Raw genomic sequence first — 16,759 nt, 5'->3', positions numbered from 1 at the left:
TGAGTGATGGAATATTCTCCATTTGCCTGGTTGAGTGCAGCTCCACTCGATTGGCACCAAGAAGCTCAAAACCTCCTGGACAAAGCAGCCCACTTGATTAGCACCCCATCCACCACCTTAAACATTCACTCCCTCCACCACTGGTGCTCAGTGGCAGCAGTGTGTACCAACTGCAAGATGCACTGGAGCAACTCACCAAAGCTCCTTCAACAGCACCTTCAAAACCTGCCACCTCTACCACCTTGAAGAGCAAAACAGGAGATGGTGGGAATACCAGCACCTGGAAGCCCCCTCGAAGCCACACACCATTGTGACCTGGAACTGTATCGTTGTTCCTTCACTGCTCCTGCGTCAACAATGTGGAAATACCTTCTGAACAGCACTGTGAGTTTACAGACACCACATGGACTGAAATGGTTCAAGAGGTGATGCCCACATCCTGTCAAAGAATATGTTAAAAAAGAGAGACCTGAGTTCAAAAAACTTTGAATGTACTAAGAACCACTCAAAGTAAACTCTAACAGACTGTCCAGACTGTGCGCCAGCGATTATTGGTTACCACATGTCAGAATATCCAGATGTTTTTCGACACGGGAAATAGTAGGCGCATATGTGAAGGAATTTTAAAAAAGTTTCATCAGGAAATGGCTCGGAGAAAAACAAAGGCAGGAGCAGCATCACCGACCACAATAAAACATTGTAGTGATCGGTGAAATACTACCTTAAGTTGTACTCAAGGGAGAACAGTGTCACCAAGGAAGCCCCAGACATCATAGAAAGCCTACCTGTCACAGAAGAGCTGCAGATCAAATCCACAGTGGAAGAACATAACAAAACTAGTGACACACTTGCCACTGGAAATCTCCAGGTACTGATGCTACACCAGCTGAACTCTTTAAACACTGGAAACCGACACTCCAGCATGAACTCCTCTGTCTGCTGGACGCAGGAAGCAATGCCCCAGGATATGGTCAATGTAATTATGAACTGTACAAGAACACGAACGTTCACGGCCATTATAACAACAATCCAGAAATCTCCCTGCAGAACATCACTGAAAAGGTATTTGCCCATGTTGCTCTCGTCACACTACAGATGTTGGCTGAGCAAATCTATCTCGAATCCCAATGGGGATAGGAGACTGCTGTATATTGCCTTCATCAATTTTCACCAAAACATTTGAACATATAAACAGTGGCAGTCTATTTAACCTGTGTGGTGGTATGTATTAGGGGTCATGTGGGACTGTGAAGCCGTGATGCTATTGGCTGACAGATCCCGGGTCCTGGTTGGCTGTTGACTCCTGGCTCCGCCCGGAAGGCGGAGTATAAGAACCCGAGCTTCTCCCCGCCGCTTCATTCTGTTGCTGAACTGCTGGGGACAAGTCTCGCTTAATAAAGCCTCATCGACTTCATCACTACTCGTCTCTCTCGTAAGTCATTGTGCGCTACAATTTATTAAGCGAGCTTAAAGGACTATGGAGCTCCGGATCGCCCCGGAATGCCTGCGGATCAGCCCCCACGCAGCGAACTCGGCAGCAGTTTTTAAACAATGGCAAGCTTGTTTTGAAGGCTACCTCCGAACGGCCCCCGGCCGGATCACAGAAGACCAGAAAATGCAGGTCCTGCATTCGAGGGTAAGCCCGGAAATTTACCCTCTCATAGAAGACGCAGAGGATTTCCCGACGGCGCTCGCAGCACTGAAGAGCATCTACGTTCGCCCTGTGAACCAGGTCTACGCACGCTACCAACTCGCAACAAGACGGCAAAGTCCCGGAGAATCGTTAGAAGAATTCTACGCCGCGCTGCTAATTTTGGGATGGGGCTGCAGCTGCCCGCCGGTGAACGCGATCGACATGCTAATTCGCGATGCGTTTGTGGCAGGGATGAACTCTCCCCAAATCCGCCAAAGACTTTTAGAAAGAGAGTCGCTAGGACTCTCAGAGGCACGGGCCATTGCAGCTTCCCTAGATGTGGCCTCGCAAAACGGCCGCGCCTACGGCCCCGACCGCGCGGCAGCCCCTCGGGCTCCGTGGACCCCCGTCGCGACAAACCCCGCCCCCCTCCCTCACAGGCTTGCGCGGTTAAAGCGCCAGACCATCCCGGGGGGGCCCGCTGCTATTTCTGCGGGCAAGCGAAACACCCCCGGCAGCGCTGCCCGGCCCGCGGAGCTATTTGCAAAAGCTGCGGCAAGAAGGGCCATTACGCGGCTGTGTGACGGTCCCGGGGGGTCGCCGCAATCCCCAGAGAAGAACGAGCCCAGCGCTTCCCAAACGCTCCCCAACCCCCCCCAGCGCCACATGTGCGACCCGCGGGTGCCGCCATTTTGGATCCCGGGCACCACGAGGGGAGGATGGGTGCCGCCATCTTGTAACCCCCGAGCCAAGTGCGATTCATGGGGGCGGCCATTTTGTCCACCCCCGACCACGTGCGATTCATGGGGGCGGCCATTTTGTCCACCCCCGACCACGTGCGATCCATTGGGGCGGCCATTTTGTCCACCCCCGGCCGCGTGCGATTCATGGACGCCGCCATCTTGGATGACAACAAAGGACCCCAGCATCGACGGCTCCACGGGGTCCGAAGAAGACGCCGAGACACTACGACCACGACTGGCTTCGGTGAAGCTGGATCAATCTCGGCCCCGGAAGCTCCAGACGACGACAACAACGGTGCTGATCAACGGACACGAGACATCATGCCTGATCGACTCCGGGAGCACCGAAAGTTTCATTCACCCAGACACGGTAAGTCGCTGTTTTCTGACCATCCAGCCAAGTACGCAAAAGATTTCCCTAGCTGCAGGATCCCACTCCGTAGAGATCAAAGGGTTCTGCATCGCGAACCTAACGGTGCAAGGGAGGGAGCTTAAAAACTACAGGCTCTACGTCCTTCCCCAACTCTGCGCGCCCACATTACTGGGATTAGATTTCCAGTGTAACCTGCAGAGCCTAACATTTCAATTCGGCGGCCCAATACCCCCACTCACTATCTGCGGCCTCGCAACTCTCAAGGTTGAACCGCCGTCCTTGTTTGCAAACCTCACCCCGGATTGCAAACCCGTCGCCACTAGGAGCAGACGGTACAGCGCCCAGGACCGGATATTTATTCGGTCTGAAGTCCAGCGGTTGCTGAAGGAAGGCATAATCCAGGCCAGCAATAGTCCCTGGAGAGCCCAGGTGGTAGTAGTAAAGACCGGGGAGAAGCAAAGGATGGTCATAGACTATAGCCAGACCATCAACAGGTACACACAGCTAGATGCGTACCCTCTCCCCCGCATATCCGACATGGTAAATCGGATTGCCCAGTATAAGGTTTTCTCCACCGTGGACCTCAAGTCCGCCTACCACCAGCTCCCCATCCGCCCAGGTGACCGCAAGTACACAGCCTTCGAGGCAGACGGGCGTCTATACCACTTCCTAAGGGTCCCATTTGGTGTCACGAATGGGGTCTCGGTCTTCCAACGGGAGATGGACCGAATGGTTGACCAGCACGGGTTGCAGGCCACGTTCCCGTATCTCGACAACGTAACCATCTGCGGCCACGATCAGCAGGACCACGACGCCAACCTCCAAAAATTCCTCCAGACCGCTAACGCCTTGAACCTCACATACAACGAGGAAAAGTGCGTTTTTAGCACAAACCGGTTGACCATCCTGGGATACGTAGTGCACAATGGGATAATAGGCCCCGACCCCGAACGCATGCGCCCCCTTATTGAATTTCCCCTCCCCCACTGCTCCAAAGCCCTGAAACGTTGCCGGGGGTTCTTTTCATATTACGCCCAATGGGTCCCCCAGTATGCAGACAAGGCCCACCCGCTAATACAGACCACTACCTTCCCCTTGTCGACAGAGGCTCGCCAGGCCTTCAGCCGCATCAAAGTGGATATCGCAAAGGCCACGATGCGCGCCATTGACGAGTCCCTCCCCTTCCAGGTCGAGAGCGACGCCTCCGACGTAGCTCTGGCGGCCACCCTTAACCAACGGGCAGACCCGTGGCCTTTTTCTCCCGAACCCTCCACGCCTCAGAAATCCGCCACTCCTCAGTGGAAAAGGAAGCCCAAGCCATAGTGGAAGCTGTGCGACATTGGAGGCATTACCTGGCCGGCAGGAGATTCACTCTCCTCACCGACCAACGGTCGGTAGCCTTCATGCTCGATAATGCACAGCGGGGCAAAATTAAAAATGACAAGATCTTAAGGTGGAGGATTGAGCTCTCCACCTTCAACTACGAGATCTTGTACCGTCCCGGAAAGCTGAACGAGCCGTCCGATGCCCTATCCCGCGGCACATGTGCCAACGCACAAATAGACCGTCTCCAAGCCCTCCACGAGGACCTCTGCCACCCGGGGGTCACTCGGTTCTACCATTTCATAAAGTCCCGCAACCTCCCCTACTCTGTGGAGGAGGTTCGTACAGTCACCAGGAACTGCCACATCTGCGCGGAGTGCAAACCGCACTTTTTCAGGCCGGATAGAGCGCACCTGATCAAGGCTTCCCGCCCCTTTGAACGCCTCAGTCTGGATTTCAAAGGGCCCCTCCCCTCCACCGACCGCAACACATACTTCCTGAACGTGGTGGACGAGTACTCCCGTTTCCCCTTCGCCATCCCCTGCCCCGACATGACAGCGGCCACAGTCATTAAAGCCCTTGGCACCATATTCACACTGTTCGGTTGCCCCGCATATATCCATAGCGACAGGGGGTCCTCCTTCATGAGTGACGAGCTGCGCCAGTTCCTGCTCAGCAAGGGCATAGCCTCGAGCAGGACGACCAGCTACAACCCCCGGGGGAACGGGCAAGTAGAGAGGGAGAACGGCACGGTCTGGAAGACCGTCCTACTGGCCCTACGGTCCAGGGATCTCCCAGTTTCCCGGTGGCAGGAGGTCCTCCCGGATGCTCTCCACTCCATCCGGTCGCTGCTGTGTACCACCACTAACCAAACGCCCCATGAGCGCCTCCTTGTCTTCCCCAGGAAGTCCTCCTCCGGAACGTGGCTGCCGACCTGGCTGGCGGCCCCAGGACCCATCTTGCTCCGGAAACATGTGCGGGCGCACAAGTCGGACCCGTTGGTCGAGAGGGTTCACCTCCTCCACGCGAACCCGCAGTACGCCTACGTGGCGTACCCCGACGGCCGACAGGACACGGTCTCCCTGCGAGACCTGGCGCCCGCCGGCAACACACACACCCCCCCCGACACCGATCATCCCCTCCCTGCCACCGGCGCACCCCGCGACCGCCCCTTTCCCGGGAGGATCGGTCCTCCTCCCGTGCCCGCCCAGGAGTAAAACAGGAACAAACACCGAAACGCTCCCGGAGACGACAACGCCGGAACAAGCACCTGCACCACCACCGGGGCTGAGGCGATCGACGAGGAAGACCAGACCGCCCGCTCGACTCGTGGCATTGGCGTGACACCAAGAATGTTGTTGGACTGTAACAAAAAAAATTTTCTCTTACTAATATTGTAAATAGTTCCACAAACCTTGTACATAGCCCAGTGTAGGGCTAAAACTGTAATAACATGCCTGAAAGTTTCCTCCCAGGACCAGCCTTGTAAACCCCTACCACCATGCGAACCACCACCCCGCCGGGTTCATTTTTAACAAGGGGTGAACGTGGTGGTATGTATTAGGGGTCATGTGGGACTGTGAAGCCATGATGCTATTGGCTGACAGATCCCGGGTCCTGGTTGGCTGTTGACTCCTGGCTCCACCCTGAAGGCGGAGTATAAGAACCCGAGCTTCTCCCCGCTGCTTCATTCTGTTGCTGAACGGCTGGGGCCAAGTCTCGCTTAATAAAGCCTCATCGACTTCATCACTACTCGTCTCTCTCGTAAGTCATTGTGCGCTACAACCTGCTGAATAAAATTGGCTGCCCACCCAAGATGCTCAATGTGATCTCCTCTTTACATGATAACATGATGATAAGGTCCGCTATGATATTTCTATGTTAAAACGCTTTGTGATCTGCATTGGGGTCAAACAGGGTTGTCTTCTGGCACCAACACATTATTGTGGTATGTTCCAATCTTTGCTGGTGTCATATGCCTTCAGATCAGTTACAGAGGGTGTCCACTTAACTGAATTGACAGAAATCTGTTCACCTTTGCTCGCAAGGGATCCAAAGCGAAGGTGTGCCAAGTCCTCATCAGAGAATTGATCTATGATGATGATGTCACGCCAACGTCACATTCTGAAGAATACCTGCAGCAGAAAATGGACAAACTCTCACATCTCTGAAGAGTTTGCTTTGACCATCAGCACCAGGGAGACAAATGTCATGGTCCAGGTTCTGCCAGCAGTGACCTTGTGAAGTTGGATGTTATGATAGTTTCACATATCTTGGCTCTACTATCACCAACAATCTGTCACTTGATGCTGATATCAAGACACACATTGTTGTGCCCAAGCTGAGTAAGAGAGTGTGCAGTGACACCAACCTGAGTGAGGACACCAAACTGCAAATCTACCCAACTTGTGCTGAGATTGAACAATATAAGTCAGCCAGGAGAAAAGGCTGAACAGTTTCCACCTTCACTGTCTCAGATGTATCCACAGCAGCCCTTGGCAGAACAAGGCCACCAACCCAGGGTTGTTGGAGTGTGAAAATTCCATCAGCATATGCTCACTGCTCAGCCAATGACATCTTTGCTGTCATCAAAGGGATGACAGTCATATCTCCAAAGATCTTCAGTATGGTGAATTGGCCATTGGGTCATAACCTCCTTGGCACCCACACCTCTGCAACAAGGACACCTGCCAGCAATGGTGGATATTGACATTGACAACTGGGAGTCGCTTCATGAGTCGCTGACAGTAGGAGGATGACTGTTTGGAACGGCATTGGAAGAAAGTAACAGACACAAACAGTTGACCCAAAAGCGGGCTCAGAAAACCAAGGCCAATGAATGTTGCACCTTCTCAGTCCACTGTCTTCCGCTACCATGCCGGAGTGGGCCTCCTGCACCCACCAGACGATACTGAACAAAGAGTTGGCCAGCAAGCGCAAACCATTGTGATGGAACGCTACCAGCAGTTTATTTCTGGGGCATTCTGAATTCAGAAACATCTTGTGGTGTATTTCTGTGCATCAATAAAAGACACTTTATACCTCCCAGTGAATGCTGGCACAGGAATTCAAGCAAAAGGTTTATGTGTCGTCAAAGCCAGCAACTGTAACACTCGGGAAAAAAGTATTGTGTGTATGCTGAAGCGTGAGATTAAATTACGTCTTAAATTCACTAAGGTGGATCTGGTATTATTTATAATCCACGTCTATTTTTCTTTTCTGAAAGCATTGTGTCAAATGATTAATACTGCAGTTTCTGTTCCAGTTTATTATTATAGGACATAGGACCTGAGGAAATAGAAGAATTTTGATGGAAAATATTGAAGCTACATTTTATGTTGGGTTTCACGCAGTAAGAATGCTGATACTGGCAGGTTATCTTCTGTGGTCAATTGTAGAAAAACTAACTGTGTAGTATAGGCTATGCATTGCCCAACATGTTACAAAGCAGTGCAGACCAAAGAGATGTCATAAAATGCAGCAACAAAACTCGAATGATTGGAGGTCTGAGATGTGTAACATGGGACGCTCTGGAATTCCCATTTTCCCAGTCTTTGTAGGAACCTGGTTGTCGGAACTTTGTCCGGACCCAGTGAACCTCAACAAGATCAGTGGCAGAAGACCTGGCCAGGCCCATGTCCACAAGCCAGTAATTGCACAAAATGACTTTTTAGGGTCAATGAGTGTAAAGTGTATGCAACATTGCAGGAGACTGCATTCATGTGAATGAGTCCTCTTAGCTTAATTGATCTTATCAAGTCATGAAATGTTTGTTGGATTTCTGCTGCCATCTGTGCAGATGGGAAAGGAGTTGATGTTGTCAACCACTGCCATTTCATATATCATTTGCACATTCACGTCCTGACAGTGAGAGGGCCCTTTAAGTAACTGCATGTTGTAAAGCCGAATAGCGTCTCTACTTCCTACAGAAGCTAAAACAATTCGGCATGTCTGCATCAACTCTCACAAACTTCTACAAATTTGCCATAGAGAGCATCCTATCTGGCTGCATCACAGCCTGGTATGGCAACTGCTCGGCCCAAGATCACAAGAAACTGTAGAGTGTGGTGAACTAAACCCAGCGCAAGCTTGTCACCCTCCCATTGATTCTGCCTACACCTCCTCCTGCCTCAGGAAGGCAGACAGCATTGTCAGAGACCCCACATACCCGGGCTTTGCCCTCTTCCAGACCCTTCCATCAGGCAGAAGGTACAGAAGTCTGAACTCCCACACATTCAGACATAGGAACAGCTTCTTCCCCACAGCTACACGACTCCTCAACGACTCCCCCTTGGACTGATCTGTTCCCTGGAAGAACACTGTTCACGATGCCCTATGCAGCTCTTGTTCATGTATTTGCTTTGTTTAGCCCCGTGTTTGGCACTGTAACCAATCACTATTTGTCGATGTGCTATTTGTCGATGTACTTTGTCGAGTGTTCTTTTTGTCTACTATGTACGTACTGTGTAAATTCCCTTGGCCGCAGAAAAATACTTTTTACTGTACTTCGGTACATGTAACAATAAAATCAATCAATCAATATTCAAATTCTTCCAGCATTATGGTTGTGCGGACCCCATATACAATAACCCCCCATATAACATTTAAGAACACAAATAGGGGAAAAAAAAAACACCTTCACCCAAACGCCACCCCAAACCACCCCCACCCTCCCTCCCCACTCCACCCCCCGCCCTTGGGCTGCTGCTGCTGCTGCTAACCTCTTCCTAACGCTCCGCGAGATAGTCTAGGAACGGTTGCCACCACCTGAGGAACCCTTGCACAGACCCTCGCAAGGCAAACTTTATCCTCTCCAGCTTGATGAACCCTGCCATGTCATTGATCCAAGCTTGCACACTAGGGGGCTTCGCATCTTTTAATAGTAGCAAAATCCTCCGCCGGGCTACCAGGGACGCAAAGGCCAGAATACCGGCCTCTTTCACCTCCTGCACTCCAGGCTCGTCTGATACCCCAAATAATGCCAATCCCCAGCTCGGCTTGACCCGGGCATCCACCACCTTGGACATAGTCCTCACAAAACCCCTCCAATACCAATCCAGTGCCGGGCACGACCAGCACATATGGACGTGATTTGCCGGGCTCCCCAAGCACCTCCCACATCTGTCCTCCACCCCAAAGAACCTACTCAACCTCGCCCCTGTCATATGCGCTCTGTGAGTAACTTTGAACTGTATTAGGCTGAGCCTGGCGCAAGAGGAGGACGAATTAACCCTACTCAGGGCATCAGCCCACAGACCCTCATCTATCTCCTCCCCAAGCTCCTCTTCCCACTTGCCCTTTAACTCCTCCACCGAGGCCTCCTCCTCTTCCTGCAGCTCCTGGTAAATCGCCGAAACCTTGCCTTCTCCAACCCATACACCCGAAATCGCCCTGTCCTGAATCCCACGTGTTGGAAGCAGCGGGAATTCCCTCACCTACCACCTCACAAACACCCTCACTTGCATGTACCTGAAAGTGTTTCCCAGAGGTAGCCCAAACTTCTCCTCCAGAACCCCTAGGCTTGCGAACGTCCCATCTATCAACAGGTCCCCCATTCTTCTAATCCTTGCCCGATGCCAGCTCCGAAACCCCCCATCCATCCTTCCCAGGGTGAACCGATGATTCTCCCAAATCGGAGACCAAACCGAGGCTCCCACCTCGCCCCTGTGTCGCCTCCACTGCCCCCAGATCTTCAGCATCGCCGCCACCACCGGACTCGTGGTGTACCTTGACAGCGAGAGCGGAAGTGGTGCCGTCACCAGCGCCCTCAGGCTCGTGCCCACACAGGACGCCATCTCTAGCCTCTTCCACGCCACCCCCTCTCCCTCCATTACCCACTTATGGATCATCACCACATTGGCTGCCCAATAATAGCCACATAGATTTGGCAGCGCCAGCCCCCCCTCCTGTCCCTGCTACGCTCCAGAAACACTCTCTTCACCCTAAGGGTCTTATTCGCCCACACAAATCCAATGATGCTCCTGCTTACTTGTTTGAAAAAGGCCTTGGGGATCATAATGGGAAGGCACTGGAACACAAAGGGAAACCTCGGGAGGACAGTCATTTTGACCAACTGCACCCTACCCGCTAGTGAGAGTGGCAGCATATCCCATCTTTTAAAATCCTCTTCCATCTGCTCCACCAACCGCGTCAAGTTGAGCTTGTGCAGGGCCCCCCAACGCCTAGCTACCTGGATCCCCAGGTACCGGAAGCTTCCCCCCCCCGCCCTCCTCAGCGGTAGCTCGTCTACTCCCTTCCCTGGTCCCCTGAATTCACCACAAAGAGCTCACTCTGCCCCACGTTGAGTTTATACCCCGAAAAGTCCCCAAACTCCCTTAGGATCCGCATGACCTCCACCATCCCCTCCACTGGATCCGCCACATACAACAACAGATCGTCAGCATACAACGACACCTGGTGTTCCTCTCCCCCCCGAACCAGTCCCCTCCATTTCCTGGACTCCCTCAGTGCCATGGCCAGTGGCTCAATTGCCAGTGCAAACAACAAGGGGGACACGGTCTCGTCCCTGTCTCGTCCCCCGGCACAGCCGAAAGTACTCCGACCTCCGCCGGTTTGTAGCCACACTCGCCATTGGGGCTCTATATAGCAGCCTGACCCAACTGATGAACTCCTCCCTGAACCCAAACCTCTGCAACACTTCCCAAAGATACTCCCACTCCACCCGATCAAAGGCTTTCTCCGCGTCCATAGCTGCCACTACCTCCGCTTCCCCCTCCACCGAGGGCATCATAATCACATTGAGGAGCCTCCGCACATTAGTGTTTAGCTGCCTGCCCTTTACAAATCCCGTCTGGTCCTCATGAATCACCCCCGGGACACAGTCCTCAATTCTCGTAGCCAGCACCTTCGCCAGCAACTTAGCGTCAACATTGAGGAGCGAGATCGGTCTATACCGTAACAGACTCACCGAACAGGCGCCGGAATGTGGCGACTAGGGGCTTTTCACAGTAATTTCATTTGAAGTTACTTGTGACAATAAGCGATTTTCATTTCATTTCATTTTCATTTCATTTCATTTTCATTTCATTTCTATACGACCCACATTGCAATGGATCCTTGTCCCGCTTCAAGATCAAAGAAATCAGCGCCCTGGACATTGTCGGGGGCAAGGTACCCCCCTCCCTCGCCTTATTAAAAGTCCTCACTAGCAACGGGCACAGTAGGTCCACGTATTTCCTGTAGAATTCAACCGGGAACCCATCCGGCCCCGTGGCCTTCCCGCCTGCATGCTCCCCAATCCTTTAACCAGCTCCTCCAGCCCAATCGACGCCCCCAAACTAGCCACCTCCTCCTCCTCCACCCTCGGGAACCTCAGCTGATCTAGGAATCGTCGCATCCCCTCCTCCCCCACTGGGGGCTCAGACCTGTACAGATCCCCATGGAAGTCCCTAAATACCTCGTTTATTCTCACCACACTCCGCACCGTATTCCCCCCATCTATCCTTAACTCCGCCAATCTCCCTCGCTGCCTCCCTCTTACGAAGCTGATGTGCCAGCATCCGACCCGCCTTCTCCCCGTACTCATACATCGCCCCCTGCACTTTCCTCCACTGTGCCTCTGCTTTCCCCGTGGTCAACAGGTCGAATTTCGTCGCTCCCAAAGTAGCCCCTCCTCGGGGGCCTCTGCATACCTCCTGTCCACCCTTAGAATCTCCCCCACCAACCTCTCCCTCCCCTCCCTCTTCTCCCTGTGGGCCCTAATGGAGATTAGCTTTCCCCTGACCACCGCCTTCAACACCTCCCAGACTACCCCCACCTGCACCTCCCCATTGTCGTTGTGCTCCAAATATCTTTCAATACACCCCCGCACCCGCCCGCACATCCCTTCATCCGCCAAAAGTCACACATCGAGGCGCCACAGCGGGCGCTGGTCCCTCTCCTCCCCCAACTCCAGCTCCACCCAATGCGGGGCGTGGTCCGAGATGGCTATGGCCGAATATTCCGTTCCCTCTACTTTCGGGATTAGCGCCCTACTCAAAATGAAAAGATCTATCCGGGAGTAGGCTCTATGGATGTGGGAAAAGAAGGAAAATTCCCTGACCAGCGGCCTATCAAACCTCCATGCATCCACTCCCTCCATCTGGTCCATAAAGCCCCTGAGCACCTTGGCTGCAGCCGGCCTCTTACCCATCCTGGACCTAGAACGGTCCAGTGCTGGGTCCAGCATTGTGTTGAAGTCCCCCCCCCCCCATTATCAAGCTTCGTAACTCCAGATCCGGAATCCAACCCAGCATGCATTTCATAAATCCGGCATCATCCCAATTCGGGGCATATACGTTCACCGGTACCACCCGCACCCCCTGCAACCTACCACTCACCATCACATATCGACCTCCATTATCCACTACAATATTCAGTGCCTCGAATGACACCCGCTTCCCCACCAGTATTGCAACCCCTCTGTTCTTCACATCCAGCCCTAAATGAAAGACCTGTCCTACCCATCCCTTTCTCAGCCTAACCTGATCTGCCACCTTCAGATGTGTCTCCTGGAGCATAACCACATCTGCCTTCAGTTCCTTTAAGTGCGCAAACACCCGGGCCCTCTTGACCGGCCCGTTCAGGCCCCTCACATTCCAAGTTATCAGCCGGATCGTGGGGCTGCTCGCCACCCCCCCCCCCCCTCCCTGCCGACTAGCCACCTCCTTTTCTAGGCCAGCCACGTGCCTGCGCCTCCCGCACCCTCCAGTCCCCCAGGCGGCGGTGCAAGCATCCTCTTAAAGTGCCCCTGTTCAGCTGCAAGGCTGCTACTAAGGAAGCACTAAAAATACTATAAATACACAACAGTAGCTTTGTGGAAGGTTGACAGAAAGGTCATCTACACTGTGGGGTTTACACCAATCTTTTACCAAAATTACAACTGCCAACAAGAGAAAAACTGAAGACATTACTGGATCCAGACACTGAAGGTATATGTCATCAGTGTCACTTAAACTGGCTGAAGTTATGTGTCATCAATATCAGGCATAATAACTATGTGTCACCAATGTCAATAATACACACTGAAGGTAGGTTATCAATATCAATTATCGATGCTGAAGGTAGATTAACAATGCCAGAGACATTACAGGTAGGTTATCAATTCTAGTTATATATGGTGCAAATGGGTTACCAAATTCAGTAATAGATACCAAAGGTAGCATGTCAATATCAGTTATAAACACTGCGGGCATTGTTTTGATCAATCCCAATTATAGTCACGGTGTCATCAGTATCAGTTATATTCACTGAAGGTGTGCATCAACAATATCACTTGTTAGCTTAATACAAGAAAATATATAATATGTTTTTTCATAACAGACATTACAGGAATATTAAATGATTGCAAATATGTTAATATAGAACCTTAGTTAGGCCACACTAGGAGTATAGTGTTCAATTCTGATCGCAATACTACCAGAAGGATGTGGAGGCTTTAGAGAGGGTGCAGAAGAGATTTACCAGGATGTTGCCTGGTATGGAGGGCATTAGCTAGAGGAGAGGTTAAATAAATTTGGTTCGTTCTCACTGGAACGACGGAGGTTGAGGGGTGACCTGATAGAGGTCTACAAAATTATGAGGGGCAGAGTGGATAGTGAGGGGTCAATCACTAGGGGGCACAAGTTTAAGTTGCGAGGGACAAGGTTTAGAGGAGATGTATGAGGTAAGTTTTTTACACAGAGAGTAATGGGTGCCTGGAACTCGCTGCCGGAGCAGGTGGTGGAAGCAGGGACGATAGTGATGTTTAAGGGGCATCTTGACAAACACATGAATAGGATGGGAATAGAGGGATACGGACCCAGGAAGTGTAGAAGATTGTAGTTTAGTCGGGCAGCATGGTCGGCACGGGCTTGGAGGGCCGAAGGGCCTGTTCCTGTGCTGTACTTTTCTTTTTTTCTTTGTTACTTTGTATAACTAAAACATATCATTTGTTAATTAAAATGAATGTGTTGTTGCATATAATTATTAACATTTTGCATTGTTTGCAAGGCTCTTCATGTGAAAGATGTGATTTTGAAGCTGGGTTCTGTAACTGGTCTAATGATCAGGAGTCACGGACGAGATGGACCAGGATAAGTAGTGCCAGTGGCATTGGGCCAACGGGTGACCACATGGGAAATCAGTCAGGTATGGAATTGTGAAAATTTACTGCTATCTTGATTTCAACTAGCGCCTAAAACTAGTTGAAGTAGAAAAACAAATTCCACGGATAGATTAACAAGGGCCAGGTGGTTGATAAGAATATGTCTTATTTGTGTCGAGTATCTGCAAGATCTCAGTAAAAATGGCTTGTATTGCTTTTTTAATCATCGTATATTTAAGTTCTGCTCCTGCCTCAAATTTATTCCTGTTTATTTGACGATTATCTCCATATGGTTTTGGCTGAAGTCTCTGTTGAATTGTTTGAGTTGTGGTTTATTTTAGAAATTGGATTGTAGGAACTGTGCCCTGTAAATCGCTGACGAATGCTTGAGCTTTGTGGGATATTTGCTTCAAAGGTAACAGAAAATAAAGTATATCTGTTGAACTGAATGCTGGGAAGGAAGGCAGCTTAAAAATTATCAAATAATTGAAGCTATCACCTAGGCTTTAGGCCATGGATTTCCCCGGCTAATTTAGCCATTACATTTCCTAAACTAAAGGATTTTGAAATAAGCGGAGTTAATTAATGTTTAGGTTAATTGAATTTGGAAGATCTGTGTTTATACTACAAGCATTTCTCCCGAGTAAGAGAAGCCATTATTTCAAATTCAAGCCTCGAAGGTAAAACCTGATGGAACACAGAGATGTTGGCCTAGAATTGTGATGGCACCACATCCATTTCTCAGGCATAGAATGGCAGTTAAGCATCAAATATGTGCACCTACATTTCCTGGTATACGCCCATCAACTGTTCTTTGGTAGCCAAAGCCCTTGATGCCAGAATTTGAACCCTCTAAAGCATAGCTCCCAGAAGGAAAAGCTGGGAAACACATAAATATTGGTCTGAATGGTTTGGGCTCTCCCATCCTCGTTCCTGAATAGTTGTTCTCCGTGATTCATAGCACGATGACCCTTCCTCTAGCCGAGCTTCTAAATTACACATGCTAGTTCTAAGCTGGTGCTTCTGGGGGCTGAGATCAAGTTGAGGTTTATCACCAGGAAGGCTGGTTTCTTCCTCCTGAGATGACAGAGGTATCTCACATCTTCAGTACGTGAAATAATAGAGAGGGACATGGTTAGCTTTTAGTGCATCGGGAGCAAAGACAAAGATGAATGACTGGTGAAAAAAATTGTCATCCAGTTTTGGGTGAGATAGAAGTAAGAAGGAGAAATCAGGACAAGGTGACATGTTATCAGCTGCCATGGCCATAATTCTCCTCCAGCCCTTGATGAGAAGCCACTTTCTTCCAGTGCGGTGAGTGTATGCAGGTCAGTTCAGCCTCTTCTGAAGGCAGCCTTCTTTCTGGAATTGTACGTGACCTTCTCCTGCAAAAAAAAATGGAGTGTACTCATAACATAATGGTGAGGCTTTTAGAGAGTGTACCTCTCATGGGGAAGTTGTGTGTAAGATGTGAAGTGTAGGGAAATGAGGGTTGCAGTTGGAGTGAATGTATGAGTCTGAGATGAAGGAGGAGTGAAGTACGGTGCAGTGATCCCAAAAAAGTAAAAGAACGCAGTTGAGGGGAGTATTGATTGGTGATACTGTAGGTGGTAGGGCTGTGAGAAGAAACAAAAGGAGTAGTATTCTTAACTTGACAAAAATAAATTGTGACCATGGATCTCACTTAGTGCATGACTTGTCATCTGGCTTCCTGCTTGGTAATTCGACTCAAAAAGAGTGAATTCATTCACTCAGCAAATTGAGGGCAACGTAACAGAAGGTGAGTGAATAAAATTCATTTTGATCCAAACTGAATTAAAGATATGACATTTTGGCAACCGAGTCGGGATCATTCATCCCCAGACCTACACTGGGAGTGAAGTCTCTGACAGATCTTTCATGCTGAGGTAAAAGGTGGAATTAGGAATTTATCTGCTCGCTCAGCTTGTATTTGTCAGAATACTGAAATCCAACTTCCTCACAACACCGAGATGTGAACTTTTATTTTGAAGAATTAAAATTGAAACTAAATTGAATACCGACAGGAATCTGGGCATACTTCACCCAGGAGGCATTTTGTTCGGAAAGCAGTGGCAAGTTATTATCAGTGAATGGGATAAAACAGCAGTTCATTCCTCACTCAAAATCAGATTTATAAGAATGATTGGACTGACTGATGTGGATATTACTGGGAAAAATGTATAACGCTGAGTACAAGGTAGTTGCGCACATACAACCAAGCAGCAAAGGAAAGATCAAAGTCTCTGCTTGTAATTGATGCCGCACTTTGTTCGCCGGCTTGTCGATAACAGGTTTCTTCATTCCTGATACTTTCATTCAAGGGACATTGCCCAACCACTGAACGTACCTCATTATGCAAATAAAGCACATGCATTATGCAAATTTCTTGGAAAGCTAAAGAGAACTTTGTGCAAAGTGGCCTGTACAACAGTTTCGCTTTAGTGCAGAACCTTGCAGTGTTTTCCTATGTTTAAAGATGATATGTAAATGCAGGTTTTCTGTTCAGTTGCAAATATTTAACAGTATTTCCAATGAAATGCCTCAAATTATTTACGCAGATTTACAAAAGGAAACATGGGCGG

At 50.1% G+C, this 16,759-nt stretch overlaps 1 protein-coding gene across 1 annotated transcript in view; it reads left to right on the top strand.

Annotated features, from left to right (window-relative positions):
- The window catches only part of LOC140425847 (MAM and LDL-receptor class A domain-containing protein 1-like), a 659,308-nt gene that overhangs the window by 22,930 nt on the left and 619,619 nt on the right, over nucleotides 1-16,759 (top strand). Inside the window, exon 2 of the mRNA XM_072510232.1 lies at nucleotides 14,063-14,200. Coding sequence (XP_072366333.1) covers nucleotides 14,063-14,200 — 138 coding nt within the window. The remainder of the gene's footprint in view (nucleotides 1-14,062; nucleotides 14,201-16,759) is intronic.

Source organism: Scyliorhinus torazame, chromosome 6 (genome assembly GCF_047496885.1).
Source record: "Scyliorhinus torazame isolate Kashiwa2021f chromosome 6, sScyTor2.1, whole genome shotgun sequence".
NCBI lineage: Eukaryota > Metazoa > Chordata > Chondrichthyes > Carcharhiniformes > Scyliorhinidae > Scyliorhinus > Scyliorhinus torazame.
Note: the sequence above shows the minus strand (reverse complement) of the source record. Positions and strands in the feature narration are given on the sequence as shown.